General features: G+C 47.2%; 1 protein-coding gene across 1 annotated transcript in view; it reads left to right on the top strand.

Annotated features, from left to right (window-relative positions):
* The first annotated feature begins 1,403 nt into the window (after nt 1-1,403).
* The window catches only part of ABHD12B (abhydrolase domain containing 12B), a 33,846-nt gene continuing 10,021 nt past the window's right edge, over nt 1,404-25,228 (top strand). The window contains exons 1-9 of the mRNA XM_037901339.2: nt 1,404-1,554; nt 14,655-14,776; nt 18,245-18,344; nt 19,276-19,395; nt 21,773-21,803; nt 22,184-22,229; nt 22,325-22,454; nt 24,197-24,237; nt 24,959-25,038. Of these exons, the coding sequence (XP_037757267.1) occupies nt 1,442-1,554; nt 14,655-14,776; nt 18,245-18,344; nt 19,276-19,395; nt 21,773-21,803; nt 22,184-22,229; nt 22,325-22,454; nt 24,197-24,237; nt 24,959-25,038 (783 nt within the window). The 5' untranslated portion in view covers nt 1,404-1,441. The remainder of the gene's footprint in view (nt 1,555-14,654; nt 14,777-18,244; nt 18,345-19,275; nt 19,396-21,772; nt 21,804-22,183; nt 22,230-22,324; nt 22,455-24,196; nt 24,238-24,958; nt 25,039-25,228) is intronic.

The following is a 25,228-nucleotide window of genomic DNA, read 5'->3' as shown; positions in this document are numbered from 1 at the left end:
CATCCAGACTGGCAGTGCCGAATTGTTCATTTTGTGACTCCAGTGAAAAATCAAGCTTAATTTTTACTTTTAACCATGCTGGTCACCCATCTATTTATAGATGCTGGTTGTGTTTACACTACCCTCTGCTCCAGTTTTGGTTGTGACACTAAAAACGAGTGATCCAAATGTCCATTTCACAACCCAATCTGTTGTAAAACGTTGTGTATCAAATGTAGCTAGAGACCCAGCTCCTTTCCCAGTTGTATCATTAGCGGAGGAGCTCGGTGTGCATGAATTTTGCTTTTGCGTTTCTGTGTAACTGGCTGACTCACGCGCGCTTTGACGAAATACTGCTTGGGCAGACATGTGGGCCACAGGAGCACCATTTTAGATTTTGGGGGGGGAGGGGGCAACTTTAACCAGGATTCCAGGGGCTACTTAGGCATCTGAAAACTCGAGGGTTTTTTCCCCAGATAATAACTTAGAAATTAGCTGATAGAGCACTGTATCTAATTCCTATATAAAAAAAGAGGATTAAATAAATATTAGACCCACTCAGCTCTAATCCTTACATGTTCTCACATCTAGCGTCAAGTCACTTAAGGGACACTGGTTAGGTTTACAATTTTAATGTATATTCTTTGTTACTAGCTCTTGAATACAACAACTGCCCTCCCCTGTCCCCCGGGGTGAAAGTAATATTAAACACTTACCGGGACGGGAGCCTGGCTCCGGACCCCTGGAAGGGGTGGGGCTGGGGGGTCAGCCTCCCTCAGCCAGTCCATCCGCGCTGCCTGGCTCACGCCGCCCGGGGCTCCGGCGGTGGTTTGAAAGGGCCCAGGGCTCCTGGCCACTGCAGCAGCGGCCAGGAGTCCTGGGCCCTCTTAAATTGTTGGCCCTGGGGTAGCTGCCCCTTTGCCCCCCTCCATCGGCCTCCTTACCGGCAGGGCCGCGGACGTGGCGGGGGGGGTGGGGGGCGGGCGGCGACAGGGAGCAGCAGCGCTGTAAGGAGGGTCCTTTGCTGCGGCAGCTGGGTACGGACCAGAACCGGCTTCTTACCAGTACGCCGTACCGGCCCACTTTCACCCCTGCCTGCCCCCCCAGCTGGCGCCCCTGGTGGGGCCATTTCTTGTGACTGCCCCTGCTGCAGAGAGGGGGCACACAGCCCCTAGCTTGCTGCCCCAGCCGATGCAGCAGAGAGAGGACAGGGAAGGCCAGGGAGCCCGAGCTGCCCTGGCCCCGCAGCGGGTGGGGCAGCGGAGGCCCCATCCCAGCTAATCCTACACCCCAGCCCCGAGCGGCAGCCGGGGGGCGGGGCACAGGGAGGGGCGGGGCTAAGCGGGGTTTAGCCCCGCCTTCCTGGCCCGTGCTGGGGCGGAGGGGGCGGGTCCGAGCCGGCCTGGCCCCGCCCCCCCCGCAGATAAGGCAGCCGGCGCCGCTGCCCGGCGCAGAGCCGAGGATGAAGCGGCGCAGCGAGCGGGGGGTCGCGCCGCCGCCGGGGGAGGGTCTCGCGGCCCAGGCTTCGCCGGGCGGGGCCGGAGACCCCCCTGGGGGCTCCCCGCGGCCCAGGCGGTAAGTCCTGCTCCGCTGGGGGAGGGGGCGGCTCTTCTCCCCCCCCCCCCCCCCCCCCCCGCCGCCGCGTGCCCCCTGTGGGGGTGTCTCCCTCGCGCTCCTGGGCAGGTCCCCCCCGTCTGCACCTGCCCCCCCCCGGGGGTCTCCTCTGCTCCCAGCCCTGCTCCAAGTGAAGTGATGCAAGGCGGGTCGTGTCAAGCTGCTCCCCGCTGGCAGGGGGGTGCCCAGGTGTCCCCCTGCTTCCTCCCAGAGCGGGAATGGGGGGGGAGCGGTGGTGTGCAGCCCCTGCTTGGGCCCCCCCCAGGAGGGGGCTGTGAGCGGGGGAGCGAAGAGCAGCCCCGAGCTCTGGGCGCAGCCCGGTCACTGTGCCCGGCTGGGCTGCTGAGCATCGGGAGCCGCTGCTCTCCGCTCTCCCCTTACCCAGCCCCCGTGGGGACCGTGACCTGGACGCAGGGAGCCCTGCTGTGGTTCCTCGCTCCCCAAGCCCGGCCTCCTTGGGGTGTGGAGGAGCAGCGCTGGGGGGAGCCAGCAAGTCAGTTTCCCCTTGTGGGCGCAGGAGCTGAGTGTTGGGGCTAGGGTGACCAGAGGTCCTGATTTTATAGGGACAGTCCTGATAGTCAGGGCTTTGTTTTATTCCTTGTCCTGACTTTTCACACTTGCTATCTAGTCACCCTCCTGGGGGAGCAGGAGGGGTGAGGTGCCCCCAGGGGCAATGGAAGTGGTGCCATGCCCATGGGGATCAGGGGTGCAAAAATACAAATTCACCCAGGGTGCCATTTTCCCTAAGCCTGGCCCTGCATAGCTGCACCTGCTGGTGTACATGGGGGTTGCTTTATGCACAGGTATCTGCCCTTTTTAAAAGCTTGGCTCCCAGTGTATTGTGTGCTGCCCCCTCCCCCCCCCCCCCCATGCCAAGTTCAGTTTTGCTTAATAAAACACAAGTGCGCTCTCTCTCTCTACATATTTAAAAACTTTACAATGGGTACAAATTGCTCAGAGGAGCATTGCAGATTTGAAAGGCGGGTTAGAGCTTGTTGTCTGACCCCAAATAATAACCAATTTCTGCTGATGTTTGCTTAAATTATGAACATAGACTATGCTAGATACTTCTACTGGGAACCCTAAAGAAGGAATTAAAATTACTACTTTCTTCTGAATCCTTGGATTAACAGATGTGAAAGAGCTTTTGCTTCTGCTTTCACAATCCTCCTTGGTATTCATCCATTTGGAGCTCAATTGGCTCTTCTCCCATCTACTACAGATTCCATCCTGTTTTTTTCTAGCCTTTCTGCATAAATTAATCACCTCCCACCCTACCTTTAATTATTGTTTCATCTCTGTAGAGATCAGAATAGGTTGATAAACTCTTATCCAAAATCTAGCCACAGTAGCACAATCAATCTCATCTAAGATGACTCTTCATAGCGTCTGTGTTGAGCAATTCTCATGACTGTTCTGAGCTGCCAGTGCATCCAATATTCTGCTTGTTTTTCTGATGTATGTTGTGCAGACCTTATTATTTTTGATTAGTAGTTGCCAAGATGTGCTTGGCACTGAATAAACACACAGTATGGTTTATGCTCCAGGGGCTTAGTCTAAGGTCTGGGTCAACATAGGCCAGGGAAAGGGAATGACAAGAGACCGTTTCCTAGATTTTCCTGCTCTGTCTTCTAGAGAACTTATTAAAACACATTCTCACTTTTGATTTCAATGTAAATAAGTCCCCAGTTAGTCATTTTCCTGCCAGTGGTTCTACCCTCTAGATTGAATTGCCTTGGGAGTCTCTTATGTTGTAGAGTTTTCAGGACAGGAATTGTCTTGGTTGTGTGGCACCAACGTGTGGAGAGCTAGGCCGTCCAATTCAGCATTCTGTGTAAAGTCTCATCGTATGACGTACCTTCTTCAGAGTTGTTTATCTGAGAGTCTACGTAAATGTCTAGGATCATAAAACCTTAAAATAGACTGAATTGCTATGATTTTGCTTGGATCAAATGCAGTGGCTTGTAATTTCTTGCCTCCTTGGTATCTAGTGCTTGTGAAAAGTGGCAAACTGACAGTAAAGGAGACTTGAAGTCCCCTTGCCCAGTCACACATCAAATACAGCACAAATAGTGGTAGCATATGGGCTCCCTTGAAGTACTGAGGGTCACGACAGGCCCTTTATCCCAGTACAGATCTGCTGAATAATTCAATTTTTATTAAACTCTGTGGCACATGTTTCTTGTTTCTATAAAAAGAAAAGCATTCTCAGGCTAAAACAAAAGCATCTTCCATATAATGCATTAAAATGTTAATTCAGTTCCCATCCAGCTACTTTCTTAAGCAAGTTTTCCCCCATTCCTATCTGAGAGCCATTCCTGCTCTAGATGATAAACTCCTTGGTGCCTGGCTGAATTCTGCTCTCGTACCTCTGACTTCACCGGGAGGCTGCACAAAGTGAAGGATGGGATAGAAAGAACTTGGCTTTAATATTGTGACCCGAAATGTCATAGATGCGTTTGTAGGTTCAGGCCTTAGCCAAGCATCAGCAATTACCTAATAACGACTAATACCCTCATTAGGGTAGCAATAACTGGCATCATTCAGCCTACCATGAAGCTGGTCAGAACATTTGGTCAAAAGCTTCTGTCTTGTTCAAGTGTAGTTATTAATGTTTCAATTTCTTCTGTAAAAACTCTTCTTCATCCACAGCATTTACCCCACTTCTGATATCTTTCCTGCCATATTACTTTCCCAGCACTATCCCCTTCTTCCTTGGCTTTCTTCCTCTGTGTCTCCTCTTATGCACTGACACAAGCTTATGCTGTCTTGCTTTCTGGAAAATCTGCCCTGTTTTTTAGATGTACAGTGAATTTGTACCCCTTTTAACTCAACTGTCTTCTACTCTGAGCCATATCCTAGGCTGGTGTAACTGCAATGACTCCAGCTGAGCGTCTCTAGCTTACGTGAATTGAAGATGCTGGCCCTTTATACTCCAACATCTAGCTCTCTTCCTCCCTTTCCATAGCACTCCACATCAGTGTCCTTCCTCCAACAGAGCTCTGGTTTGAAGTTAAAAACCTCCTGTGGCCTCTGAGATATTCATGCTCTGGCAATCTCAATGGACAGCAGCAACAGAGCTAGGCTCACACTGGCAAATAGCTAGCTTGCTTTCCGATGAGTATCCTGTCATGTTGCTGGGGTGTCTGAACATGTTTGGACAGTGCCCTCAAAGGCTAGAGCCACATCCCAACAAGAACAGCATCTTCTGGGAAAGTTTTGAATAATTCCTGTTAGTGTATGACTGGGTGTGTTTGGGAAGTCCTTTTACCTGACTCAACAGTTGCATCATGATCCAGCATCATTAGCTTGCAAGATTCATCATTTCCCCAGAGGTCGTGTGAACTTTCTCTCCCAACCTCTGACTAACTCTGGAAAATCTCCTGTAGTTCTTGGTGTTTTCATCCTCTTTTGGGTATTAATACATTTCAGAGATAGGTTAGTGCAACACAAAGCTACAACTGACAAAGCTGAAGCAATTACTAGGTGCTTCCAGGCTCTCTTCAGCGTCTGGGTGTTGCATGCATAGTGACTGCAGTTGCAATGGCTTGAGCAGTAATCCATGTTTTCTCACAGCATGCTCAAATTCTTTCTAAAGGAGAGTGCTGCTTTTCAAATGGGGCCCGCAGCTCACTGTGTACTGCATAGGTGCCATTTTTGAGTAGCATGGAGGTAGTTGACCCCTGCTCCACCCCACTATTTTTCCTCTGGTGCCTATGCAAGACAGGCTGTGTTTATACCCTTCTGAGAGATGGGGGTGGGGCAGGGGGAAATTGAAGCATAGAGAGGGTGCATTAGCTTGAGCAAATCACGGTTTGTGCATTCCTTCTCTAGCGCATCAAACATAAGGTTCTTCTCTACTTCCAAGGCCCTCTGCCCAGTCCCCACCCTTCCTATAATCTGTCATTTGCTATTGAGCGGTCAGTGCTTGGCTCTGATTGGCCCATGATGTCAGTCTGTGCTGCCCACTCGTTAAGCTTTCAAGTAAGTCCCTTCCTGGTTTCTCCTTGGCTGCCCCTCAAATGTGGGAGGAGCTCCCCATGAACATCCACAAAGCTACCTCCCTAACCTCCTTCAAATCCCTCTTCAAAACTCTCCTATGCTGTGAGGCCTGCAAAAAAACTTGACTATTAGGCTACTGGTATGTTGTGACTGCTACCTATTGCCAATGTTGTCTCACTGTTTCCTTGTACTCCCCTGTTGGTCTGTACCATCTTCTTTTTGTCTCATAGAATTGTAGGGCTGGAGGGGACTTAAAGGGGGCATCTAATCCAGCTCCCTGCAGTGAGGCAGGACCAGGTATACATAGACCAGTGGTTCTCAACCAGGGGTACATGTGCCCTGGGGATACTCAGAGGACTTCCAGGGGGTACATCAACTCATCTAGATATTTGCCTAGTCTTACAACAGGCTACATAAAAAGCACTAGCGAAGTAGGTACAAACTAAAATTTTGTACAGACGATGACTTCATTATATTGCTCTATATACTGAAATGTAAGTACACTATTTATATTAAAAATGCATATGTAAGCAATTTTTCAGTAATACTGTGCTGTACAACTTTTGTATTTTTGTTTGTTTTTTTTGTAAGCAAGTAGTTTTTAAGTGAGGTGAAACTTGGGGGTACACAAGACCAGTTAAACTCCTGAAAGGGGTACAGTAGTCTGGAAAGGTTGAAAGCCATGAACATAGACCATCCCTGACAGTTCTTCATATCCTCCAGTGATGGGGATTCCAAAACTTCCCTTGGAAGCCTGTTCAGTCCTTAACTATCCCTACAGTTAAGCCATGTCTTACATAAAGTCAACTTAACTTTATAGTGTAGTTGACATTGAGCCTCCGATTGAAGCAAATCAATCTTGTGTGTCCACACGACACTCATTGTGTCAGAGGAGTGCATCCTCACTAGCAGGGCTTGCATTGCCGCACAGAGCACTGCACTGTGGGTAGCTATCCCACAGTTCATGTAGCCAAGTGGAATTTTGGGTTGGGCTTGCAATGCTTTATGGGACCAAAACATTTCAGGGGTGGTTATGGGAACATGGCATTAGCCTCCCATGATGCACTTCCCTCCTTCTTTCCCTCCAATCAACAGCAGACAAACAAAGCCTTTTTTGCACCTTTTTTTCATAAGCCTGGGTTACCCATGCAGCTGCTATGGCATGAACCCATCTCAGCTCTACACTGTTTGTGAGCATTACGAACACCTCACGCCTTATCCTGCAGTATTTACACAGCCAATACAGGAGCTGCCGTGTGGAATGATGTCACACAAGCAGCCCTGCTGGAAGATCCAGAACAGAGTAATTGGCAGTTGCTGGCAACAGTCATGGATCACCTTGACACGGTTGAGTGCCACATCTGGGCCTGAGAAACAAACACTAACTGGTGGGCCTGCATCGTCATGCAGCTGTGGGATGACCAGCAGTGGTTGCAGAACTTTTGAATGCATAAGGCCACTTTCCAGGAACTGTGTGACAAGCTTTCCCCAGGCCTGAAGTGCAGCAATACTAAAATGAGAGCTGCTCCGACAGTCGAGAAGCGAGTGGCGTTAGCTCTGTGGAAGCTTGCAACACCAGACTGCTACCGATCAGTGGGGCATCAATTTGGAATGGATAAATCTACCATGGGATCTGTTGTAATCCAAGTTGCCAGGGCCATTAGCAGACTTCTCCTAAGAAGGGTAGTGACTCTGGGCAATGTGCAGGACATAGTGGATGGTTTTGCTGCCGTGGGGTTTCCTAACTGCGGTAGGGCGATAGATGGAACACATATCCCTATCTTGGCACCAGACCACCTTGCCAAAGAGTACATAAACCGAAAGGGGTACATCTCCATGGTATTGCAAGCGCTGGTGGATCATGGGCTGTTTCCTGACCATCCCACGCTGATGTCGGTGAAAGGTGTATGACATGCACATCTTTAGGAACACAGGTCTATTCAGAAAGCTGCAAGCAGGGACTTTCTTTCCAGACTGCAAAATAACCATTAGTGATGTTGAAATGCTTGGGAGTCCCAGCCTACCCCTTGCTCCCATGGCTCATGAAGCCGTACACAGGCAACCTGGACAGCAGTAAGGACTGGTTCAACCATCAGCTGAGCAAGTGCAGACTGGTGGTGAAATGTGCCTTTGGACGTTTAAAAGGTAGTTGACGCTGTTTGCTTACGAGGTTAGACCTTAGTGAAAGCAATATCCCCATTGTTATTGCTGTGAGCTCCATAATATCTGTGAAACAAAGGGAGAAAAGTTTCCAGCAGATTGCCTGGCAACCAATTTTGAGCAGCCAGAAATCAGGGCAATGAGAAGAGCACATCGAGGGGCTGTGTGTCTCCATGAGGCTGCTGAAACTGGTTTTCAAAATGAGTCAGAATAATGTGACACTTATCTGTGTTCCTTGCCAAACTTTCCTCTCCATTGCATTTTCTCCTATGTAAACTCCACCCCCACCAATCACCGTGTGTTGAATGAATAAAGATCTTTTCTCCTCAATCCAGTTACATTTTGTTTTATGCACACAAACAGCAAAGAAAAGTAAGATAACACTGAAGGGAGAAACAAGGAAAGCTTGCTTACAGCTGCACTGAAATAACAATCAAAAGGTGCAGGAATGGGTGCCTTCTGGTCCTTGTAACCTCCCCTGGTGTTGAGTGAAAGGGATACCAACACCACCCCCCTCCCCCACACACACCTCCCCTGGCCTCATAGGACATCTGGGAGAGGAGGATGTGGAACTTGGCAACAGTGGCAGCAGGTTCAGCATGGGCCGCAGAGGGACTCTAGTGTTCAGCTGCCTTTCTTGAACCTCAACCAGATGCCTCAACATGTCTGCTCCTTCATAATCTGCAGCATCTCTTCCTGCGCGGCATGCTCTTGTTCCCTGCATGGTCTCCTGTCCTCCTGGTCCATGTCCTCGGACAGTGTAATCCTCCATTTTCTGAGCTCTGTCTTCTCACTGTTGGAGGTGCGCATTTAACTCATTGAACATGTCCTCCTGAATCATCTTTCCTCCTTCTAATCTGGGAAAGTCTCTGGTGTGGAAGAGGCACTGACGGACAAGGTTTCAGCTCCAAGGAATACAAAGCACAAGGGTAGCACTGGTATATTTATGCTTGATCTGTAATTTTCACTCCATGCATCTGAAGTGGTTTTTTACCAACAAAAGCTTATGCCCCAATAAATCTGTTAGCCTTTAAGGTGCCACCAGACTCCTCCTTGTTTTTAAGGATAGCCTTGACTGTGCATGCCATGTTTCTGGTGCAAGGTTAATTCTTTTTATAAAAAACACCCCTCAATGCACTTCATTGCAAGCCACCACATAATCACAACCGCTGGCTACTGGAAGAGTTGGTTTGCTGCTCCAGCCGTGGTGAGTAAAGCTACAAGGCATGCACGAGAGGTTTTGTGCTGCTGCTTTTGTGAAGACATCCTTAGGATCACTGGTTGGAACTTAAGGAAAAAACCCCTTTTCCCTCATCAGCCTGGATGGAGATTGAGGACAAGCACCAGCATAAAGTCCCCCAAATCGTTTTTTACAAAAGCAGCACGGGGGAGGGAGACACAGGAAGCTGCCCCCCCCTTTTTTTTTTTTTTTTTTAAAATGCTGGTTGCAATACACAGTGTCCTTTCCAACCATAGCATGTTTGGGACAGCGTGGTTGTGATCCAGATTTTACCTAACGGATGGATTACTCATTGAATTGTTTGCAGTTTAAGGGCTAGCATTGAAAACTTCCCCCATTTCCCCTAGGTAACCATATGCGATAACCCTCTTCTGAGGGTAACAGACGGCAAGGCAGAAGGTGCTGCAAGCGTTTGGGTACAGACCTGGTCCTTGTGCTGCAATGCCAGCAGAGTTAATACTGGAGTGGCGAGGGAAAGTGTCTGTCCTGTGGTGGACGAAATAAGGCAGCCCTTCCCAGAAACCTTCTGCCAAGGATTGCAGAGTACCTCCATGAAAGCTTCCTGGAGCTCTCCAGGGAGGATTCCCAGGCCATCCCTATGCACATAAACAGTCTTTTCCAGAGAGCACCTTCTGCATAACTGGAGTGGCCACTGATACCCACTACACCTACTTTTTTGTTCAGATTAAACATAAAAAATAATAGCATGTAACCCCTACAGTTTGACCAGAAAGGTGGGCTCACCAGAGGTGCCTTCCCCGGCGTAATGCTCTTCCACCAACTGGTCCTCTGAAGGGATGGGCTCCAGGGTTAAAAACAATTCTTGGCTGTCAGGGAGAATGGATCCGCCACTTGCCTGCTTCACCACCTCCTTGTCAACAATGTCCTCCTTATTGTTGCTTGAGGTCGCCCAAGGCTCCTGGGAGGTCTCCACGGAGCGTTTTGGGGTAGTGGTGGGGTCGCCAGCAAAAATATCATGCAGCTCCTCATAGAAGTGGCACATTTGTGGGGCAGAACCAGAACGACCGTTCACCTCCCTTGTCTTCTGGTACGCTTGCCAAAGCTCCTTTATTTTCGTGCAGCATTGCTGCATGTCCCCGGTGTAGCCCTTCTCCCCCGTACAATCTTGGCACAGATGGCGGTGTTTCTTCTGCAGGATCAGCGCTCTGCCTCCACAGATTCTTCTCCCCACACAACCATAAGATCCACCACCTCCCTATGTACTCCATGCTGGAGCACGTGTGCAGCCTTGAGTCTCCATGATCCGTTGTGCTGGTGAGCTCCTCCCACTGATCAAACAGGAAATGAAAATTCTAAAGCTCCCCTGTTAAAGCCCAGGGAACCTCTTCTTCCTGTGTACCTGGCTGATGTGCAGTAGAGTTGAAAGTGCTCTCCAGAGTGGTGACAGCAGAGTATTGTGGGACACCTCCTGGAGGGCAAGTCAGTCAAGTGACACAACACAGTGTCTACGCTATCGCCGTGTCGACCCGTGGATGTCCAGTCAAGTGCTACACCTCTTGTGGAGGTGGAGTACAGAAGTCTACAGGCCATTTAGGACAGCGGAAGGGATGCAGTAGTGTAGACACATTATTAAATAGACCTAACACGGCTTATGTTGCCCAAACTTTGAAATGTAGATCAGGCTGTGGAAAATTTTTTCCTGATATCTAACCTAAATCTCCCTTGCTGCAGATTAATGTGATTACTACTTGCCCTACATTTAGGGGACATGGAGAACGGCTGATCACCATCCTCTCATAAAGGCCCTTAACATAGTCTTCAAATATCAGCCCCCCTCCCCAGTCTTCATGTCTCAAGACTAACCATGCCCCTTTCTTAACCTTTCCTCATAGGTTGGATTTTTCTAAACCTTTTATCATGTTCGTTGCTCTTCTCTTGACTCTCTCAGAACCGGACACAGCACTTCACCTGAGGCCTCACCAGTGCCACGTAGAGTGGGACAAATGACCTCCCATGCCTTACTACACTCCTTTTTGTTACAGCCCAGAATTTTAGCTTTTTCACAACTGCATCAGATTGACTCATTCAACTTGTGATCCACTGTAACCTCCCACCCCATTCTCTTCAGCATACTACCACCTAGCCACTTAGTCCCTGTGTTGTAGTTTATGCATTTGGTCTTTCCTTCCTAAGTGTAGTACTCTGCAGTTACCTTAGTCTGAAATCAACAAGGGTAAAGTCAATACTCTGTCTTGTCAAGGTCACTTTGAATTCTCTTCCTGTCCTCCAGAGTGCTAGCGACCCCTCCCAGCTTGGTGTCCTCCACAGATACAAGTGTCGTTTCCACTCCATTATCCAAGTCAATAATGAAAAGACTGACCACTGCAGGACCCCACTAAATATGTCCTTCCAGTTTCACAGCAAACCATTGATTGTCACTCTTTCATGTAGTCCTTTCATCTAGACCACATTTTCCTAGTCTGCTTTTGAGAATGTCATGTGGGACTGTGAAAAGCCTTCCTAAAATCCAGATTTATCCCATTCACAGCTTTCTTCCCCCTCCCCCCACTAGGCAAATAATCCTTTCAAAGAAGGAAATTCTGATCTCAAAAGATCCGCCACATAGCCAGGTCAATATATAACTCAGGTCTTACCCAATAATCATGCTGCTGCCAATCCTTTAGTAGCTAATCTTTTTCTCTTACCAAAAAAAAAAAGTCAAAATGGTCAAAGAAATCCTATACATACAAACATTGCAAAGTTCTTGTATCACGTTTGAAGCAGTGGTGGAATAAATTGCTGGCTTGTAAAGTCTCTGGTAACATTCAAAAGATTGGAAGGTCCTCAGTCCATTGATTGGAAGGCTACTTTTAGGGTAGATCCACAGATCAGAGCAGGAAAAAGGCAAAATGCAGATGCCTCTAAGGTCTTTTCTGCTTTCTCCCAATCTGGAGGGAAAGCTTGCAGTCTTAGTTTGCGGGGGGGGGGGGAATTACAGGCAAAAGATGGAGTCCAGGGTCATGTGAGCAAGTCATATGCCCTTGCATGTTTTGACTCATAGGAGCAGCCATTACCCATATTTTGGCTCAAGTGTCCACAGGAAGGCTCACTGGGTGGAGATAAGCGTCTTCTATGACCCATTGCACAAGCTAAGTGTTTAATGGGCCGTCAACTTAAATAGCTCCTTCACAATGTGCTGGCCAGACTGGATGTAAATTACCTGGTGGGTGTTACCCCAGGGGACACACCTTTTGAAGTACTGGTACATAGCCAATATTCATAATTTTAGATACAAAGATGATACAAGATTATAAATGGGATAATCACACTCCAAATCATAACTTCGCCATTGACACCTTACATGATTACACTTTTTGTACAAGATTTGTTGTAGTTATCTAACAGTGGCAACATTAATACTAACATGTTTATACTTTGATCATACAGTATCACTTGTTCTCTAGGTGCTTACAAACTATTAATCAGTTTTGTACAATATCTTTCCAGGTATCAAAGTTAGGCTGACTGGTCTATAATTCCCTGGGTCTGCTTTGTTCCCCTTTGTAAAGAAAGGTACTATCTTTGCCCTTCTCCAGTCTTCTGGGGGCCTTGTCTATCCTTCATGAGTTCTCAAAGATAATTTCTAGCAGTTCCAAGATTGCTTCAGCTAGTTCCTTAAGTACCCTTAGATGAATTTCATCCAGCTGTGCTGACTTGAATACATCTAACTTATCTTAGATATTTTTTAACATTCTTTCCCTATGTTGGCTTGTCTTTTCCCCTTGTTAATATTGTGTTGAATATCTGGTCTCTATTAGCCTTTTTAGTGAAGACTGAGCAAAGGAGATATTAAACCTCAGCCTTCTTGATTTCATCATTTATTAGCGCTTTCCCTCTAAGTGGAGGACCTAAACTTTTTCATCTTGCTCTTAATGTAGTTCTAGAACCTTTTTATTTCCTTTTTTGGCTCTTGCTAAGTAACTTTGTGCCTTAGCCTTCCTGACTTTGTCCCTGCATGCTTGTGCTATTCTTTTGAACTCCTCCTTAGCAATTCATCCATGTTTCCCCACTTTGTAGGATTCTTTATATATATATATAATATATAATATTTTAGTCGTTAAAGGTACAAACTGTGTGTGTGTGCACATTTGTAATCTATCAAAATACTCTGAAATTTTGAAGGATACACATGAGCCTACATGAATCGAGTAGCATTTTAAGATTTTTTTTCCTCCCACAACATGGTGGGGTGGAAAGAACCTAGGTCAGTCCAACTATCTCAAACAGCAAATACTTATTGCATCTTGCCTCCTGGAAAGCAATAAGGCTTAAAAACGAGTAGCGTGTGCAGTGGAGATAATTGTGTGTTACTTAACATTGAGGTTTAGAAACTTGACTTCTGAAGCCCTGCCAGAAAAGATGTGTAAAAAAGATAAAAGCAAGGACTAGCCTTGTCTGAAAACTTAGGCACAGCGTGTGCGCACACACTCTGAACAGCAATTCTATCCCTAGTATACTCAACCTCTGACTATTGTTTACCAGTCTGGGTGGGAAGCTCATGTACCAAATCTCTGGATGTACAGTTTAACGCCATGATGAGAATCCTAACGGGAACATTCAAATCCACACCTGTTCAAGAGTTGTGCACTCTGGCACACATTTCCCCCTTTTCCCCCGTTCCCAAATCCAGGGAGAGATACATACAACTGAACCATGGCCAACCTGAGCTTACCAATTCATGAAGACTTCCAGAACCTGCCAAAGGCATGCCTGAAATCTCGCTGGCTTTTTTTTTTTTTTGGCGGGGGGGGGGAAGAGATCTGGCTAAAGTTCTTAAAGTGCTCTCATTCAATCCTGAGGCTCACTGGAAAGAATTCTGGGATAATGTGAATTTCCCACACACCTGATTGCCAATCCCACAAAGGAACTTCCGTACTTCAATGTACCCTGGAGACAGTCCTCTGTACTGGACCATTTTAGAACATTGCGTGGCAGCTGCTGTCCCCACTCTCCTCTCTTGGAAGAGGAGACAACACAGTATGACTGTGGACACCCCCTGGCAAACGTGGACCACGCTGAAAGTCAGTGTCTGCTTTGGTCACTTGCCAGTGGCATCTCCCATTTACATCAAGCCACTCCTGAAGCTACCCGCTGGCGCACTAATCTGGACTTGCCTATTTGCCTCTCTTGCCTCACGAAAGAAGGCTTTAGAAAGATTGAAGAGGCTGTTGAGCATCAGTGATGGGAATAGGGAAATCCCTTTACACATGCTGCCTTCTGCACACCAAAGAAGTGCTCCAGCTTGTTCGTGCTCCTCTTGAAGTACCTGAGGATCATTTTCCAGACTTCGCATAGAATACAAAAGACAGGGTCAGCTCGAGTCTCTGCAGGCAGCAGCACTGCTGAGCACTACTACAGCAAATCCAGCAATTGGTGGTGGTCTTAGGCCTCTAGTGCCTGACAAAGGGAAGTGACTTCTTTTAAAATAGCTTTTTGCAAGAATCTTAACTTTCCTGCTGCTGCAGAAGAAAACCCACCCCTGCAAAACTCTAGGTCCTTGTTTTAATCATGTCCATAAGCTAGAGACTTGACCCAACCCCTCCGCCCACAAGTCCTATGTAAAGACTCATAAACCTAAACTAATGCTAAATATTGTTTTCTTAAAGTAATGTATATCAATGGGATTTATGTCTTACAGGAGTTGGCCATCCTGGTTATTCAGAACCCTAATTCTGCATCTCTTCATTATTTATGTTTCCATACCATTCCTTATACGTCTCTTTCCTGCGCTGTTGGCCAAGTTTGTCTTTCTCAATATTGGTAAGTATTCCTCCCACTTACTTGTGTGGATAAGAAATTATGTGGAACTCATTGCATTTCTTTCTCTATTGATTTATCAAAGAGCAAAAGGGGGCAGCTGGTGAGCAAAAGTGTACATGGTGCTTTACTAGTACCAAGCTACACATGAAAGTGTATCAAAGGGCTAAGACTTAACTATTTGGGGGATTCTGGCTAATTTCATGAGATTTCTGGGATGTGAAATAAAACCTCTATGTAAACCTGAAGCAGTGTGGTGGTGTGAGGGGTAGATTGACTACCTTTCTGCAGTGCAGCTGGTTTGGTGGGATGAGAAATGCAGTGGGGTTGCTGAGTGAGAATAACCTCTTCGGATGATGAAGGCAAGGGACAAAGGGAGATGCTTAATTGGCCTGACCTTCCTGGTGGCAATATATTTGTTACTCCTGGGGGAATTCTGTGCTAAAATATTAAAATCTGTACACTATATTTTTTTTAAAATTCTGCATATTTTATTTGTCAAAATAACACCATATAATCACATCAGTTTCAATTATTTTGGTAATTTATTTCAAAATACCAGTCAGCAAGTTTTGTAACAATACAAACAAAACATGTTTTTGACAAATAGATCCTTACTAGACATATGAATACAGAACTTTGAGTAATAATTCCTTTAAACTACAATACAGAACTGTATTTGCTGCACAGAAGCAGTGCAAAGGCTTGGGGGGGAATCAGGGGTAACAGAAGCTGAGGGAGGAGGAAGTAATTGCTGGGAAGGAGCCTGGGAGTGAACCTGGAGGGTGGCTGGGTATGAGTGGGAGACCTATGGAACTGTTTGTGTTTTTAATTTTCTGAGGGGGAGGAAGGATTGTTGGGGAGCCCCCCCCATGCAGACCCTGGCTGCCCCTAGCCTCTCCCATTCAGTCAGGTACCCCCATTCCCATCCTTCTGAACCCCAGTCTGCCCCATTCTGTCTTCTCTTCTCCCCCCCCCCCCAATATGTCTCTTCACCTGGTCCCCCCCCCCCCCGACCCCAGGCAGGGCACTGTAAGGAATGCCGCCTCAGCTCCCTGTAGCAGCCAATGGAGAGGAGAAATCTGCTGTCGTGGTGCCACAGTAGCTCCTGGTGGCCAAAAGGCATAACTGCAGTGCCTCTCTGACAAAGTATTTTCTGTGTGGGGGGGGAAATCTGCAGGCGACTTGAATTCTGAGCATGTGCCATGGTACAGAATTCCCACAGGCGTAAGTGTGTACGGAAGAATCCCATGCACTGCTACAGGCTGGGGACCGACTGGCTAAGCAGCAGTTCTGCAGGAAAGGACCTGGGGATTACAGTGAATGAGAAGCTGGATATGAGTCAGCAGTGTGCCCTTGTTGCCAAGAAGGCTCACAGCATATTGGGCTGCATTAGTAGGAGCACTGCCAGCAGATGGAGGGAAGTGATTTTTCCCCTCTATTTGGCACTGGTGAGGCCACAGCTGGAGTACTGCATCCAGTTTTGGGCCCCCACTACAGAAAGAATGTGGACAAATTGGAGAGAGTCCAGCCAAGAGCACTGAAAAGGATTGGGGGACTAGAACACATGACTTATGAGGAGAGGCTGAGGGAACTGGGCTTGTTTAGTCTGCAGAAGAGAAGAGTGGGGGGGGATTTGATAGCAGCCTTCAATTACCTGAAGTGGGGGTTGGCTGTTCTCAGTGGTGGCAGATGACCAAACAAGGAGCAATGGTCTCAAGTTGCAGTGGCGGAGGTCTAGATTGGATGTTAGGAAACACTGTTTCACTAGGAGGGTGGTGAAGCACTGGAATGGGTTACCTAGGGAGGTGGTGGAATCTCTTTCCTTAGAGGTTTTTAAGGCCTGGCTTGACACAGCCCTGGTTGGGATGATTTAGTTGGTCCTGCTTTGAGCAGGGGGTTGGACTAGATACCTCCTGAGGTCCCTTCCAACCCTAATCTTCTATGATTCTAATAGCACAAACAATGTACCATCACTTTGCAATTATTTTGCATTAATATGCTGTCATGTAGCAAGAGGAACAGCAAGGCCCGGTGAAGAATTCAATTTCTTTACTGTAAAGTCCTCACTGTTTTTGGTGTAGTAGAAGCCCAGAAATCAATGAGAATATGCAAAGAACAATATTAACCCTCTGAGATAATATTGTACTCCAGTACCTGCTGTAAGTGGGTTCAATTCCACTGATGTAAGGGGAGTTTTACCCATTTACATGAGATCTGAATTTGGCCTTACACCTTCAAAGGCATAAGTGCTGACTTCCCCTCTTTCCTGTGGGTGCTCAACTCCCGCCTCTGCTCTTGGCCCCGCCCCCACTCCACCCCTTCCATGAGGCCCTGCCCCTTCCAACCCCTTTTCCAAAGTTCTCACCCCAACTTCACCCCCCCCTCCCTGCTCCTATTCCAACTCCTTCCCCAAATTCCTGCCTTTTCCCTGCCTCCTCCCCTGAGTGCACCACGTTCCCGCTCCTTCCCCCTCCCTCCTGGAGCTTGCTAATGCTGCCAAACAGCAAGTGCTGGGAGGTAGGTGGAGGAGTGGGGATGCGGCATGCTCTGGGGAGGAGGAGGCGAAGTGGGGGCAGGGGAAGCTTTTTCCCTGTGGGTGCTCCAGCGCCTATGTTCAAAGTGGCTTACAAACATTCTCCTAATCTTCAAATATCCCCATGAAGGTAGGTAGGTATTTATACCCATCTTAGATTTGGGGAAACTGAGGCACATGTGAGGTAAGTAGTCTAGGACCACACAAAGAATTGATGGCAGAACTGGAACCAGATGCTGAATCTCCTGGAGCCTGGTCCAGGTCCCATAAAGTCAACAGAAAGACTTGGCTGGGAGGAGAATCAGGACTCCAGTGTTGAGATCAGCCTGTGATGCCAGGATGCCTATTAAGGGACTCTGTTCCAGTCACTTTCCTCCTTTCATCGTCTTGCGTGAAGGATTCATCGTCCTGTACCTATCTGGCTAGTTAATGTTCAGTGTCATGTTGGCTTGGGGATTGGGATGGCTGGTACTTTCGGTCCATTACTGTGAGTTGACAATAAGAGACACTTTTCTGCCAAGGATCTTGTTCACGGCAGTTCTTGTTCCGAGAAGGTGGGTAGGCTGGCTAGCAGAGGTAGTATAAATATGTACAATCACTTCTCTATGCGGAAGTGCTGTGTATAATATACACTTGAAGGGGAAAGATTTCAGAACTGCTTGACACAGGTCTGCCTAGGCTCTCATTGAAGCCAAAGGTGAAAAGCCCTTTGACATCAGGGGGAGGAGTTAGCTGAGTGCAGAAGATTCCACCCATGATAGGTCAGGAATTGGGTTTTCTCGCAATAACATGAAACCTCTTCCTCGGAATCCGGTGAGACTCTGCTCAGTTTGTGACTCTGGACGTGAACTAATCCTACTAGCTATCAAGAGGACAATTACTGCACTGTATGGGGAGAACTTGCCACTTAGCATTTTGTGATTTGTCTTTCTCAGTGGCATTTCCCTTTGTGGACTTTGGGAAGCCTGAATTGCTGCTGAACCATACTGTAAACTTCTATCTCACAACCGAACCAGAGGTCACCATTGGCGTCTGGTGAGTAGACAACCAGATCCATTCAGATTCTCATGGACTGGCAAAAGGAAAGTGTTTGAACTCTAATATACCCAGCTGAGGTCTAATGTCTAAGAATTTCAAACCTCAAACTCAACTAGTAGTTGACACCTAGATACCATGTGGCAGGCAATGTAAAAATCTGTCACTACTTAAACTTTTTAGATTCTCCAGCTAAAACTTATTCTTGCATTCTGTATAAAGCTGTACGTTTTAGTGACGAAGCAAAGTAAGAGCTTGCATGTCTCCAGAACTTCCTTTGTAATAGTGAACAATAAAAACAGCAGCTGTATCTGGATGCAAAGGGCTTGACCCTTCTTTGACCAGATCTGTGTAGGCGCGCACAGCCTGCTATTTCACCACCTGCCCATGTACACCAAGGTGCAGGTACAAAATCCATGGGCATAGTAGTGAAAATCTGCCTTGAACGTCAAGCTGGGTCAGCTAGCAATGGTGTGCCGCAGAGCAGCGTGTGCATTGCTCCCTCCATTGGATGTTCAGTATTTTCCCCATTTATTCCTGTATGCTGTCTACCAGCAGTTGTGTCCAAAGCCCTTCATCTGTCACAGTGGATCTGTTCCTGGCTACTGGACTGTGATGAAAATATGTAGCTATTTTTAAAACAGAGAAATGATGCTGCATTATATTCTGCTGAATTAAAAACAGTATTTGGTCTCTCAATTGTTTTTCCTTTGTGAAGGGTATTCCATGTAGAGCAGTGGACAGAGATGGCTGGACTCTACCTAACAAAAGAGGCTGTGCCTGCCTGGTTTTTGAAGACCATTAACTAAATGCAGTTATTCATCTTCCCAGTGTCTGATCCATGAAACAGTAGCATGTCTCCTCTGATCAGTAATGGAATATCCAGATGCACTTGAGCAGGCTTGTTAATTACACACTCTTGATTCTTTAGGCATGTTTTGCCTGGCAGCAGGGGGATAGAAGCTCAAGGGAAGGACCACAGCTGGTATGAAGAAAGTCTTGCAGACAATAATCCCATTATAATTTATCTCCATGGCAATGGAGGTAACAGGTGATTAACATGAATAATGCTATATTTGTAGGCTGTTCTATATTATGTTGGGTACATTGTGTTGCTTGTGTCAGTCACATCTGTTGTCACCAGCTGGAGACAGAAATAGTTTGGCTGTAAACTCTGGAAGTCGTCCTCCCCCCTCCCCCCCAAGCTCCGCTGACAGTGACCTTTCTTATGGAGAGACGGCAGACTTGTTCCTGGCTTTTTGATGGTTTTTTATGATGTGGCTTATAATACTGTTTGGTACCCACTCCTCCCCAGCTTGTGTCTCAACCACTTCTTACACCTACTAGGTTGTAAGCCCTTGGAGGCAGGAGCTGTTTGTAGAATACCTAGCCCAGTGCAGCTTCCACATTAGAAAGGCTTAAACAGTTCTCTTTTTCCTATAAAGAGAATCCTGTCAATTCAGCATGTCCTACTGAAGTGTCTGCCTGTCCTTTTGCCATTACTATGCACAACTCCTCCATCCTCCCTCTTTGACTCACCTCTGCGTCTACTCCCCACATCACACGCTCAAGCCTGCCAGTTCTGTCTGCATGGCCTCTCCTGTTTCCACTGCAAAGCTCTATTCCAGGCCTTGATTGTCTCTTGCCTTGACTCCTGTCCACGTCTCCTTCTGGCCTTCCTGCCAAGCTTTCCAAAATACTACCGTGGTGATCCTTTGCCTGGCCTGATGCTATGACCAAGTCCAGCCTTTCCAAAAATCCCTTCACTTGACTCCCTGGTCCTTCCATTTCTGTCAGGCTCCCCATTCTCCCCTTCACAGCCTGCTGCAACTTAGCTCCTTCCTGTCTCTTTGCTCCTGTCTCCTTTCGTTCCCTCCTTTGCTCAGTCCAATTTGCTCATTCAGTCCTTCACCTACGTCCGCCTTGTGCCTTCTCCTTTCATGCCTCCCTCTATGCCTGGAGCCTCCTTCCCGACCGAGTCCTGCCCTGACTGGACCTGCAGAACCTACTGATCTCATGGAGAGAGTCAGGTCAGGATTTGCCCCACCTTGTGTATTGCTGTCATACCCTGAACTGCTGCCTAAATGTTCTGTTAGCCCCATTGTAGCCAGCCTTGAGGAGCTGTCCTCCTAGCCCCTTGGAATGGCTGTAAAATGAATCCTGCGGGGTGGCCAACCTGTGTCTCCAGAGCCACGTGCGGCTCTTCGGAAGTTAATAGGCGGCTCCTTGTCTAGGCACCGACTCCGGGGCTGGAGCGACAGGCGCCAACTTTCCAATGTGCCGGGGGGCACTCGCTGCTCCACCCCTGGCTCTGCCACAGGCCCTGCCCCCACTCCACCCCTTCCTGCCCTCCTCCTCCTCAGCTTGCCCTGCCCTCGCTCCTCCTCCTCTCCCCCAGAGCCTCCTGCATACCACAAAATGGCTGATTCGGGAGGGAGGGGGAGGTGCTGATTGGCGGAACTGCTGGTGGGCGGGAGGCGCTGGGAGCTGGGGGGGACTGATTGGGGGCTGCTGACGTATTACTGGGGCTCTTTGGCAATGTACATCGGTAAATTCTGGCTCCTTCTCAGGCTCAGGTTGGCCACCCCTGGCGCACTGTGTTGGATTTCTTTTAAAGGATGCTCTTTATCTGGCTGAGTCTGAAAATAAGTTATTGATCTAAATCGCCTCTCCCTTGAGGCAGACCGGTTTTAAACAGGAAATAGCCAGAGCCTCCTTTTTCTTTCTGGTATTTCAGCAACTGTGGACTTTGGCCATACGTCTGTGCGCTGAAATAGAGTGCCACGGCTTCCATCTCGCTGGCTCTCACTTTAAGTCTTTAGTGATGATCAATTTTTATAGCATCTTGGGTGCTAAAATATTAGGCCGTTTATTAGCTTCCTGGTGCTTGGTAAAGCTATGTCTTTACTCCCAAATCTCGTAGTGGCTGTCTCAACACACCCCCCCTAGCCCCCAAAAAAACAAAACAACCCAAACCCTTGACTGCTAATCAATATGAAAAAATTCTGCTATAAAATAACTTGCACTTGAAATATTGGAGAAATGTTAAGTTTGTTCTAAACTCATCTGTTAAGGTTGCACGTGTCGTACTCTAGAGGCCAGTACACCCATTCTGGGTCTAATTGAAGGTGAATAAAACATCCTGGGGCTGAGGCAATGAAAGTCGAGGCCAACTGATCTGTTGAAGGGGCCAGCTGCAAACTGTTGGTTCCTACATGGTGCTCCGATTTAAAACTGTCCTCTAGTGCAGGGCCACAGTGCACAGACTAATCCATTTTTAAAATGGATTAAAGAGCATTTCAGCTTCCTGTTGTCTTTAAAGAATCTTCATTTCTTCCTTTTGCCTATCATCTGGCTGCCCCTGGTAAAGAGGACTTGTTCTTCGAATCAATGAATCCTTGTTAAAGCTTTTTTTAACTCTCCTACAGGGCTTCAGGGCACCGAGTTTCCTTGATGAAGGTAGGTCAGACCGATACGAGTGGGTATTGAGACTCCCACAGACCAGTGTGGGGGGTGTACTCGCTCAGATGGTATCCCAGAACACTGCTTGTTATCTCGCTTCCCAGGGTAGTGTATGTCACCAACAAAGATTGGGTAGGGCCAAATCTTGCTTGTGTTTGTTTTTTACACAAGCAAGCCAACTGCACACATCTGAGTGATGGCTAGGAGTAGGGCAAGTAGAATCTAGTGGGTACCAATCCTTTCTTTCCATGGATTGAGGATGCACCACTGTAGGATGGTTCTTCAAGCCCATACACTAGCTCTGAGTTTGAACAATAAATACATTGGATGCCCTAGTCTGTCATTTGGAGCGTAACATTGCTTGATTTCTTGAACAGGTGATGAGTGGTGCAGGCTTCCACATACTGGCTCTTGACTACAGAGGTAAACTTAACAAAACAAAAAACAACAAAGCTGTCTCTCCATTTATTAAAATTTTTTTTCTTCATGTTTTAACCCCCTAATCTGCTGCCTCCCAGGGTATGGGGACTCTAGCGGCTATCCAAGTGAGACTGGATTTACTACAGACGTCATGTACCTCTATGACTGGGTAAAAGCCCGGAGTGGAAATAGCAGAGTGCTCATCTGGGGACACTCCTTGGGTAGTGGGTAAGTGTGGTACTGGAGACTGGCCAAAGGATGTGGAGTCTAGGGATTGTAGTGAAGCATCCCTTGTGTTGCTGGACAAATGTGTAGTTGCTGTATAACCTAAAATACCAGGGTGGGTTTTAATTGCAAACATATAATGCCCATGTAATCCTCTCTCTCCTCTGATCTCTGCTACAGCTAAAACTTCCTTTTTAATAAAGGAAAATCCTGTTCAATCCCCTATTTCTCCTATTAGGCCTTGTTTATAGTAGGAAAATGTCACACTTCAATGACTTCTAAGGCACTGAACTCCATAGACCCTCTAACAGAGGAGTAATGTCCTGGCCCAGAGGACTGGAAGAATGCTAAAGTTGTGCCAACATTTTAAGGAGTAAACCGGATGATCTGGGTAACAATAGGCCTGTCAGCTTGACATCAGTCCTGGGCAAAACGTGTGGAATGGCTCATATGGGATTCTGTTAATAATGAATTAAAAGAAGGTAAAATAATTAATGCCAATCAACATGGGTTTAGGGCAAATAGATTTCTGCAAACTATTTCTCGCAACTGTAGTTGTCAAAGGTAATGATGCTGGGATACTTAGACTTTTTTGTGAGGCATTTGATTTGGTACCATATGACATCTTCTTTAAGAAACTAGAAAGGTACAAAATCAACATGGGCACATACAAAATGGATTAAACTGGCTAGCTGGTACATGTCAATGTAATTGCAAATGGGGAATTATTTTTGAGCGGGTATTTTTTTAAGTGGGATTCTGCAGAGATTGGTTCTTGGCCCTACTTATTTCTATCAATGACCTGGAAGAAAATAAAATGACAAAGCTTGCTAGTGACCCAAAGACTGGGGGAGTGGTAAATACTGAAGAGTATAGGTCACTGATACAGAGCAATCGGGATCACCTGGTAAACTGGGCAGCCATAAGCAAACATGTTACAGTACAACCAAATGTGAAGTCCTACCATCTAGGAACAAAGAGTGTAGGCCATGGTTATAGGCAGGGGGACTCTATCCTGGAAAGCAGAGACTCAGAGAGGCTGGGGGGAGGGGAGGAGAAGGGTCATGGTGGATATGCAAGCTGAACATGAGCTCCCAGTACAATGCAGTGGCCAAAAATGCTCATGTATAAACAGGGGAATCTCGAATAGGAGCAGAGGTTATCTTACTTCTGTATCTGGCACTGCTGTGACCACTGCTGGAATATAGTGTCCAGCTCTGGTGTCAACAATTAAAGAAGGATGTTGAGAAAAACTGGAAAGTGTTCAGAGAAGAGCCACAAGAATGATTAAAGGATTGGGGAAAACCTGCCTGATAGCTATAGTCTCAAGGAGCTCAATTTATTTAACTTAACAAAGAAAAGGTCTTGATTAGTCTAAAAGTAGCTACATGGGGAACAGAAATCTGATCACAGAGGGCTCTCCAGTTGATCAGAGAGAGAGAAATTTAGACTAGAAATAAGGAGCAAATTCTTAACAAGGGTAATTAACCGTTGGAACAATTTACCAAGGGTTGTGATGGATTCTCCATCCCTGGAAATACTTAAGTCAAGATTGGATCTTTCTGAAAGAAATCCCATTTTAACCACAGCTGTTGGACTTGAAGCAGGAATTGGAGTCCATTGGGCTGTGTTATACGGGGGATCAAGTGAGATGAACCCAATGGTCCGTTCTGGCCTTAATCGATGCATCTCCTTTTAAAATGCACTGCCCTCATAATCACTGACTCATCACTCCTTTCTTACAGAGTAGCAACAAATGTTGCAAGGAAACTGCTTGAAGAAAAAGGTAATTCTGAAATGTTTATAACCCGGCGTTGGCCCATCAGCTGGGTGGTGCTGAGAGGAGCAAGAGTCAGTCACAGCTCGCTGTGGCCACGGCCAAATTTAGCGCAACCTAAGGGCTTGTCTACACCACAGCAGCTAGGTTCAGCTCCAAAGGGCTGTCAGCTGGGGACTGCTGAAGTGCACTGTGCTTCCAGCATTTTCGGGGTGCTGCAGGATGCAGGGTGGGTGGCCTAGGGAGCTGGCTCTGCACCTGTTGGGAACTCCCCTCCATAGGAGGGGAGTTGGACAGTGCCAAGGAAGCAGAGAGCAGCTGCCAAGTGCCATGCAGGGCAGACCTAGAAATTGCAGTAACTTGAAGTTGCTGTCCAGCCTCTTTAATTTTCCAAGTATCCAGCTGCTTGAGCCTGATCCAGAGCTCGTTGCAGTCACTGGAAAGACTCCAGCAACCTTTGGATCGGTCATTAGGCACAGTCTCAGAATAGTGGCAGAACAAGGGACTGTTTCTAATCTCCTAATTTTGCACTGTGTGTGTGAGGGGGAGAGTAATACAGATGCTCAGCACATGAGAACACCTGGCTTTCATATACTGGACTTGCTAATTCATGCATGGTTTTCGGGTAGGGTGGGGGGGGAACGCAGGTGAGAGGGATGGAGGCAGCAAGAAGGATGTCGAATGGTCCAAAGCCTAACTGATCATTTCATACCTCCTTACGCTTTCCAAGGCATCCAGGTGGACTTGATCGTTCTGGAATCCTCATTCACCAACATTCGGGAGGCAGCAGCTAATATCCCCATTACCAGAGTAAGGCCATAGACTCTCTGTATCCTAGCGTAGCTGCACGTGGAAAGCAAGTGCACGTTGCCAGTGAGATTTTTCTAAGTAGCCCGGCTACGTCTCCCTTGCAGGACTGGGGAGGGAGCATTATTTAGATGTCTGACACCTGGTGTAGCTCCTGGCTATCAACCAGCGTTCAGCAGTGGGAAACGCAATG

This window comes from Chelonia mydas, chromosome 6, assembly GCF_015237465.2.
Source record: "Chelonia mydas isolate rCheMyd1 chromosome 6, rCheMyd1.pri.v2, whole genome shotgun sequence".
NCBI lineage: Eukaryota > Metazoa > Chordata > Testudines > Cheloniidae > Chelonia > Chelonia mydas.
The sequence above is the reverse complement of the archived record's forward strand: the minus strand, read 5'-3'. Positions and strand labels throughout refer to the sequence as shown.